A 9,037-nucleotide genomic window follows, 5' to 3' on the forward strand; every position below is an offset into this window, starting at 1 on the left:
AATGCTTCCTCAGAAGAAGCTAATGCGAGGGACCATGGTAGTTCACCCAGCCCTGCTTTGTTTGAGAGACCCCTGACCCTCTCAGTTGTGGAGTTTAACTCTCGGTACCCGAGGCCTCTGGTAGCTGGGCTTGTCTTCTGTAACAGGGCGGATGGCCTGGTTCTTACGGGGGGGGTTGCAAAGTTGACACCATTACCAGATATGCTGGGTTCTTGCTCTGTCCTTGGCTTGCAAGGGAAGCTGGCAGGCAGGAAGCCCTCCATGACCACTCCTCTTCTAGACAGGGTGCTGCTCAGTATTTCAGTTCTGTTAACATTCTTTTCTTTCCTGGACTCGCTTGTTAAGAACTTTAAAAGTTCAAGAGTAGAGTTAGAAGATGCAGATTAGACTTGGAGGAAACTGCTATGGTTAGTTTACAGCAGAGAAGAGGTGAGCCTGAGCCTTAGCTGGAGGGAGTTTATGAAAAATCTGTGAATACGGGAGATGCACATTGATTGGTGCTGGTCTTGTGATTCTGTTGCTCTACTTGTCCCTGTGTTCAGGAGAATTTGCCACTGATTTAGCAGGATGGCAATAAGGTATCTTGCAGACTTTGAAGTTCTTTCTGGGAAAAGAGGCTGCAGCCTAAGTCAACCCAGCTGTCAGCCCCAGCCCGGCCCCGGGTGTGTGTTCCTACACCCTGCCCAGCCTGCTGGCCCAGCACAGGGCTCAAGGGAAGCCACCAGCCATTGTGGCAGGAGGTGTGGAGGGTGGGATGGCACAGCCAGCAGTCGTGCTGGCTCAGGGTGCCTTGGAGCCACAGCCTGAGCACCGGCACTGCGGCACCAGACAGATGCAAAAAGCTGGCTGGGCTTCTGTCTGTGCTACAGCGCTGCTTGCTGCAAGAACTCTGAAAACAGAGCTCAGTTCCTCACGTACCTTTCTTTTTTCCCCTAGGGGATTCCATGAAGACACCCACATTTGTCCGTGCTGTAGCCTACAAGCCACTACTGTCAACTCCACATCCTGCAAAACCTGCTGCTCCCAAGTTGTCAGCTCCACGTCCTGCAAAACCTGCTGCTGCCAGGTAAGTGTAAGGCACCTTCAGCAGCGGCCTGGTGGCGTACCTGGGGTGTAAGTGTAGGGGAGGGAGCCGAGCCCAGCTTTGTCGGCTGTTTTGTGCTTTGTCAGCTGTAGCGGGCAGTAAGCAGCCCTGAAGCCTTTAGTTAGTTCACTGCCTTAGCAGCTGAATAAAGAGTTCTATCAAGTGGATGTCAGTACTCTCCCAGAGCAGATGTGATGCCTCAAGTCTTTCCAATGAGCATTCTTGTAATAGTTTCTTGTGCTGAAGGCCAAAATCTTTTCCTAGGAGTTTTTAAACTGGTAAGCTACTCTGGACCCATAGACTGCAGCATGGGATGCAGAGGCCCTCACGGAAGAGGGGGATTGATGGATTATGTTACACTGATCTTACGAAATGGCATATTTGCGCTGATTTTAGAAGCCTAAAGCTGTATGCAGTTGCCATGTGCTGAGTATAAAATGAAGTTCGTCTAGAGGCAGAAAGTGAACCAGTCCCCTGCAGTATTCCAAATTAATTAACAGTTGTCACCCTCTTAACTAGAAATTTGGTGAAGCTTTGTCAGAACCACTAACAGGGGGTCCTAGGGAACAGAAGGAATTTTTCTAGCCCATGACTCTAGATGAAGGAATAAACAATAAAACCAAATTCTTGTGCCCTTTACTGCTGTAAACAGAAGGTGCTGGATGATTGCTGTCATCATGAATAGTAAAATACATTTATAAAATAGAAACAGGAGTCTCTAATAACTCTGCCAAAGTGGAGCGGTGTTATAACTGAGGGAATGTGGATTTGTTTTGGGATTTTGCACTGGGATGTGCCCTTCATATATAGGGAATGTCTGAATACTAATTGCTCTGTAGAGAGTGCTAGTCCTCGTTGGCAAAAGAAGTCCATGTATTTGGATGCATGCGCTGTACAGGAATTTCTGGACTGACAGATTTTTCAGGTTTTCAAGCTGTGCTGAGGCAACAGATGGTCATAATTACAGGTTCAGAGCCTCAATTAAAGGATGCCGTTGCACAAGTCCATGTTTTTTAGTGCTTTATGGAATACAGTCTGGCTCTGACTTGGCCTGCGTGCTTCCTGAGATAGCAGTACTTGGGTTAAAGGAATACTCTAGGTTATTTAGTGGAGCCATAACTGTGAGAGACCTACAGTTAAGGCATCTTGCTATAAAATAATCTATGCTGGTACAATTCTACTGTGATCAACTATACCAGATTAGTGCCACAGAAATTTTCATTTAGAAACACCGCAGTCTCATACAGTCACGTAGAATCACAGCATGGTGGGGGCTGGAAGGGACCCCTGGAGCCCCCCCCCCAGCCTAGCCCCTGCTGAAGCAGTTCTCCAGAGCTGCATCCAGGCAAGTTTGAATATCTCCAGAGAAGGAGACGGCACAGCCTCTCTGGGCAGCCTGTGCCAGGGCTCCGTCACCCTCAAGGTAAAGTTCTTCTTCCTCATATTCAGAAGGAACTTCTTGTGTTGCCGTTTGTGCCCGCTGCCCCTTGTCCTGTCGCTGGGTGCCACTGAAAAGAGCCTGGCCCCGTCCTCCTGACACTGGCCCTTGAGATATTTGCAGGCATTGATGAGGTCCCCTCTCAGCCTTCTCTTCCCCAGGCTGAACAGCCCCAGCTCTCTCAGCCTTTCCTCATCAGGGAGATTCTCCTGTCCCCTCATCATCTTTGTAGCCTCCCCTGCCCCCCTCCAGCAGTTCCCTGTCTCTCGTGAACTGGGGAGCCCAGCACTGAAGTTGCTAAACTTCAAAGGTTTTGCCCTGATTCTGCAAACTGAACATTCCTGTATAGAATCATTCACAAACAGGTAAAGGGAGGCACAGAAGCTGTAGCCAAGATGACTCAAATCATGATTGTTTTGTCTCATTGCAACACGTACTTCCTCTCTGGGGCTGACCTCTTTGGCCTGCCCCTGAGGTTCTAACAGGAAAACATGCAGGTGGGCTGCAGGGGGAACTGAATGATACATGCACCCCCTCTGTAGGCTTTGCATGCGTTGGCCTGAGATTCTAGATATTTTCCACTTGTCTATGAGTGAATCCAGGGCTTTCACTTCCCTTTTTTTATATTATGATTTTCCCTTTTTAGAATGGAAAACAGAGGCTCACAGTCTTGTTTGAGGAAAAAAGACCCCACAATAACTCACCAACAAAACAACCAACTAAAACCCAAAACCCACAAAAAACACCTGCTAAACAAAATGTTTGTAATAGCGTAAAAGTCTGTGCTGCAGACCAGACTCTTCTGTCTGCAGATACAGAGGTGACCTGTGGATGTCTCAAAGTCTGTGGACTCCTGGAGAGCAAGTACTACAGGGATGCAGGGAAAATTCCATTTATGTGTTGGAGAGAATTAGACCTTGTTGACTACTTGTGATGCTAGCTAGCATGCTTCTCTCAAGGAAACGAGCCTGGATTGCTTCTCCCATGATGCCATGTGAACTGTTTGCAGACTGCACTTCATAGGTGTGAGGGTTTTGAAGAATTGTGAGGGAGAAAGAATTAGAGCTTGAGGTAGTTCTTGCCTCTTGTAATTTGGTGTAAGGTTTGCCCAGATTCAGCCTGGTGGTCTCTGGCTTTCCTTGTGGGCGTTCATTTGATGTGTGAATTTTCATTTTTTTCCTCAAAGGTCTCCCCAGCAGCCGCTGCAGGCTAACCGTGTTCCAAAGGGCTCGGGTGTGTCACAGAGGAAAACAAGTGAGCCTGAAATAGCAAGCAGTTTGATAAAGAAGATATTTAGCCATTATGTGAAAATGCCAGTGGCCAGAGATGCCCTCAAAATTGTTCAGAAATGGTAAGCAGCAACAAACTGCTCCTCTTCCTATGATTCTATGATTCTCCCTGCTCTATTTAGTCTTTTTTTTCCTTTCTTTTCTCTCCTGAAATAACAAACCTGTCAGGAGCACTTGCTGCAAGCTGACAGCCCTCCCTGTTCAGCTGGGGAGAGTCACAGGAGGTCTGATTGAAACTAGGACAGAAACGTGCTAGGTGCTCCCGGGCCAGTACAAATTGCACCACTCACAGTCTCCTCATCACTAGCATTCCCTGTGAGCAGGACGGCTCGGGAGAATGGTGGTTGTGCTGGGCAGGGTGCAGGTGTTCCAGCTGGGCAGTGTTACCTCTGAATCCAGGCTTCTCAGCCTCCTGAATCTGTAGACCCATGTTACCTTCACGAGTGAAATCCGTGGATTGTTGGAACAGTGTCACGATAGTCTAAGCCTCAGTGTTGATTTTTTGCTGGTGCCAACCCCTGTTCTTGCATGTGTGGGAAGTTTGGGAAAGGTTTTGCTTGTCAGCTGTGCAGCTGTTCCACAGCTGCCTTGACTGTGAAGTTCCTGGGAGCCCAGGCTGAGAAGCCAGACTTTGTTTGTGGGCTGGGGAGTTTCTTCTCCCATGTTTTTTGCTGGCAGGCTGTGACCTGCACAGTGAGCAGCTCTAGTGCAGCTTGCCCTACAGAAGCGGGCGAGAAGCTGGTGTTTGCCCACTCCACAGTCTGATTTTATTTCCCTCTTCAATCCTCCTTCAGCTCAGAGAAATATTTCATGCAGCTAAGCAACGATCTGGAAGCTTACATCCACCATGCGGGCAGGAAGACAGTGGAGATGGAGGACCTGGAAGTCCTCATGAGAAGGTAAAGGGAGGGTTTTTATTAACCTGTGTAGTTAATGTCCAGTGGGGCATTGACAGCCTGGTAAGATGCGCCGTCAGGGTGTGCGCTAGCAATACTTCTGCAGTAAGTGTGGTGTCTTGTGATTTACTTGGCATGATGCCACTTGGCCTTCCATCGCAGGAGGGCATTTGTGGGCTTGGGGTTTTATACTCCATGATGACGGTGGTGGAGGTCCAAGAGGAAGGTATGAAGCAGTTATGACTGGGAAATGAGTAGCGTCAGTAGAAGCAGAGTAATGGTCACAAGGCTAGGCTGCACCATTTGCATCCCGGAGCAATCTCTCTTTGCTAAAAGCACTTGCAACTGAAATAGCATGAGCATTTTCACATGCTTTGTGGTCTGTTTTGATTCCTTACTCTTCCAAATAAAATACTCTTCCTGCAATATTCTTCCTGCTTCTGCGGAAGCTGGGACTTGGGGTTCAAGCTGACAGTTCCTCTCCAGAGCAGGAGAAGGAGCCTCCAGCCTGACAGGCCAGGGCTGGCTTCTAACAACGGTTTTCTGCTCGCCAGCAGCCTGGCTGAACTGTTCTCAGAGTCTTCTCATTGCTGGTCTTTCCTGTGGGCTCCCTCAGCTGCCCCATCTGGTGCCTGAATTTAATTTGGCCCGTGACCAGAACACAAGGGATTTGTTCTTGGCTTGGGAGTCCTCTGTAAAACTCTGTGGGGCCTGAAACAAATTCATCACTCCTTGTTGAGAGTCAGTGCTCTGGGTTGTTACTCCTTGTCTCTTTCCACTGGCAGAGTTCCAGGTGTGATGTTAAAGGCATTGGAGGGATTGTGCAGGCACACCTGATTAAAGGCACAGGTTCTGCATGGGCTTCGTGTAGGTGGAGCTGGTGCTGCTGCTTAAGAATCTGTTGCTGTCTCGAGCCAGAGATTTGCATTTTCCTACCTGACAGGTGTGGGCTGAAGTTGGTGTGAACAGGCTGAGAGGCACGATGGTTTAGTTGGCCGGGTCTGAGGATTCTGTATGCTCACTTTACCTTTTTCTAGATGTCCTTATGCCTTTCCACAGCCTCATAAAGGGATCAGTAATTGTTGCTGGTTTGTGAATAACAGTATTTCTGTTCCTTCTGTGAGGAAAGCATGAATCGGTCCTGCTTTTTTTTTTTTTTTTTTTTGTCTCCCTACAAGGCTAGGAGATGCTGATGTTTTCGGGGCCATCAGCTACATGGTGTACTAGAAAACTGCATTGGATAATGCCAGCCACCTCTGAACTGTGAATGTAAAAAATCTGCCGAGTAATGAGCTATTTGCTTCTGTTGCATTATTCTGCGTGTGTCTTTACATGGTAAAATGTATCCCATGGCAGGTGGCTTGTGAATTTAAAAAGCAGCGAGTATATACTTTGGTCTAGGTTGGTGTGGGGACTCTCGCTGTGATAAGCACTTGCCTCCGTGGGGGGCTGCTCTGCTGTAACCCTCCTGCTCAGCTTTCACCTGTAGGCAAGCCTGGTGCCCGCGCCGCACAGAACCAAATGTGTCACCCAAGGGGGCTGCCTGCAAATAGAAGTCTGCAGCTCTTCTGTCACAAGCAGCCACAGCGTTTCAGCTGTTAAATGCAAAAATGTCCCTGCAAGAAAACAAAAAACATTACCCTGATGGCAAGTTTGAGTGCAAACACTTTTCATTAACAGCTGTGTTTGTTCTCTGCTCTCCCCTTTATGACCAGACAAGGGCTAGTGACAGACAAGATGCCGCTGCATGTGCTGATCGAGCGTTACTTCCCCCTGGAGTACAGGAAGCTCCTGATTCCAGTTGCTGCGAGTGGAAATAAAGTGATCCCCAGCAAATGAACATGCCCCTCTGGTGGGGATGGCCCCCATGGGTGTGAGGCCACTCTCCTGGCCAAGGCTGCCTGTGGGTTATTCCATGGAATTGCTCCCTGTGGTGGTTTCATACGAGTAACTAGTGGGGCGATAAGTGGTTGACGTCATCTTGAACCAGTGCAGGCTGGGCTGTGGCTCTCACACCCGCCTGCTGGGTCTCACCAACCGTTATTACAAGTAATTTTGACCACCCTGACTTTTTTTATATTACCACTGAATACTTGTACAGCTCTGATAAATAAAGTATTGTATATATTCTGAGGAATTCTGTGTTCCCTGGTGCTGCATTGTGGTGTTCAGAGTGTTCCTAACAGACACTCAGCTGTGGTGGTGCTCTTTGTACCAATTAGTTGTTTGCTCAAAGAAGAGCTATGTGCTACCTTCCAGAAAGGAGCAGATCCTTGTTACAGCTGTGTTTTTTTCTAGGGCAGGGGCTTTGGCCCCCTGCATAGGTCTGGTCTCCTGTACCAGGAGCCGGTCATAGTCCCCCTGTGACCACAGCTGTTTGCTGAGGTAAACTGAAACGGCACAATACACTTTATACTTAATTTATATATGTAACTAAAACTTACGGGGAATTAGCAAGCAGTAATTTAAAACTGTTTGAGAGATGAAGTGCTCTGGTGTACCGCGTGGTAGGCAGACTGGGAGGGACTGACTCAGCTGGAGTTGCCACTGTGCTGGGTTTTGTGCCCAGGCTGTGGTAGTGGGTTGGGGGGGTTGTCTAAGAAAGGGCAAAAATGCTGCATAGCAGCTGTCGGAGGGAGGAGTCAGGAGAAAACAGAGAGAAACAACCCTGCAGCACCGAGGCTGCGGGGAGGAGGTGCTGGGGTGGAGACCCTGCTGTGGCCCGTGGCATGGTGGGGAAGTGGGGTGGCTCCCTGCAGCCCACCAGGACCCCGTGCCAGCAGGCAGACCTGCCCTGTAGGAGGCTGGAGCCTGTGCAGGTTTGCTGGCAGGGACCCTGGGGACCCGTGCCGGAATGGCTCCTGAAGGATTGTGTCCCATGGAAGGGACCCCACGGGGAGAGTGTGAGGAGAGGGCAGCAGAGACGAGGGGCTGACTGACAGCTGTGGTTCCACATCCCCTCTGCCCCGCTTGGCAGCGAGGAGCTGAGCCTGGGAAGGAGGGGTGGGGGGAAGATCCTTTTAGTTTTGTTTCTTACTGTCCTACTTGATTCTTAATTGGCAATAAATTAAACTGATCATGCCCAAGTCAAGCCTATGTTGCCTGTGACGATACCCACTGACCGATCTCCCTGCCTTCATCTCAACCCGTAAGATTTTTCCATCTAATTTTTTCCCGTCATCCTGTTGAGGAGGGCAAGAGCAGCTGGGTGGGTGACTGGCCGCCAGCTGTGGCTAAACCACCACCTTGGGCTTCCCCAGCTGTTTCCTGCCAGCCCTGGTGCTGCCCCCAGCTCCAGGTACAGAAATGTATCCGGGAAGCCACCTCCTGCCTGGCGGTGCCACCAAGACGGCGGGTGACCACCAGCTCCCTGTGAAGCGAGGTCTGGTTGCACTCCGTGGGTGCAGTAGTGTCCCGTGTCATGATCCAAAGCTGTGAGACCCACACAGTGACTCTGCTAGTGACAAGTGGAAATGAACCCTCTGTGCATTTGATGCACCTGGGTGGTTTCTGCCACTCTGCGCCCGCCATGAGCCATGGTGCCGCTCAGCTTCCCACCCACGCTTTCATACAGCAGTTGCTGCACAGAGGAGCTGCTCCGTGCTGTGCTCCCTCATGTCCCTCAAGTAGGGCAATGATTAAAGCAAAATTGTTGTGTGTGATTTTACTGCTTACAGCGAACCTAAACCATGCCAGGAACAAGGTCAGCCACAGCAAAGACTTTGGGTGCAAAGGACTGTGACTTTGGAAAACCCTTCAGAAGCTGGTAAGGAAGGAATGACAACGATCACATGTTCCACATTCGGAGGGACGGATGCAGATATCAGACCTCCACTTGCGCGCTCTTCATCGGCGTGCTTTCTCTGCTGTCTTTCCAGGGGGGGCAGCCTAACACACTAGCGCGGTTTCCTTTTATTTAGCTAGTCTGTTATTTCCAAGGAGAGACATGATGCTTAATTTCTGAGAAAAATTAATGTTATTTTTTCTCCTGATTCTTGCGATCTCTTGTCTTGAAGATGAAAAACCTTGATCCTTTAAATTGATTAATTTGACTTAGACTTGAGTCAAATGGATTCAAATTCAAATGGATTGATTAATTTCCAGATGTCTGTGCAGAAGGGACAGCTCAAGGCTGCAGCTCTGCAGCCTCCCTCGGTCAGGCAGAGCAGGGCCGAGCATGGGCGGCACGCCCCATTGGGGTAACTCGGAGCTCTGCGCAAACATCATCCTGCTGCTGCCTCTTCCAAGGCTCCGAGGCAGGACCATCGGTGCAGCCGGGCGGCTGGTCACACAGCACGCCTGCCAGCCTCCAGTTGCTGCTTTTCCCCAT

General features: G+C 49.6%; 1 protein-coding gene across 8 annotated transcripts in view; it reads left to right on the forward strand.

Annotated features, from left to right (window-relative positions):
* The window catches only part of CENPT (centromere protein T), a 29,506-nt gene extending 20,807 nt beyond the window's left edge, over positions 1-8,699 (forward strand). For 4 of the 8 annotated variants that reach the window (XM_037408977.1, XM_037408973.1, XM_037408979.1 and 1 more), the window contains 4 exons: positions 937-1,066; positions 3,709-3,873; positions 4,606-4,710; positions 8,385-8,699. In XM_037408977.1, the coding sequence (XP_037264874.1) occupies positions 937-1,066; positions 3,709-3,873; positions 4,606-4,710; positions 8,385-8,607 (623 nt within the window). In that variant the 3' untranslated portion in view covers positions 8,608-8,699. Of the gene's footprint in view, positions 1-936; positions 1,067-3,708; positions 3,874-4,605; positions 4,711-6,422; positions 6,845-8,384 lie in introns of those variants that run through there. The other 4 variants (XM_037408974.1, XM_037408975.1, XM_037408976.1 and 1 more) reach the window with 4 other exon arrangements.
* Positions 8,700-9,037: the final 338 nt, after the last annotated feature.

Source organism: Falco rusticolus, chromosome 15 (assembly GCF_015220075.1).
Source record: "Falco rusticolus isolate bFalRus1 chromosome 15, bFalRus1.pri, whole genome shotgun sequence".
NCBI lineage: Eukaryota > Metazoa > Chordata > Aves > Falconiformes > Falconidae > Falco > Falco rusticolus.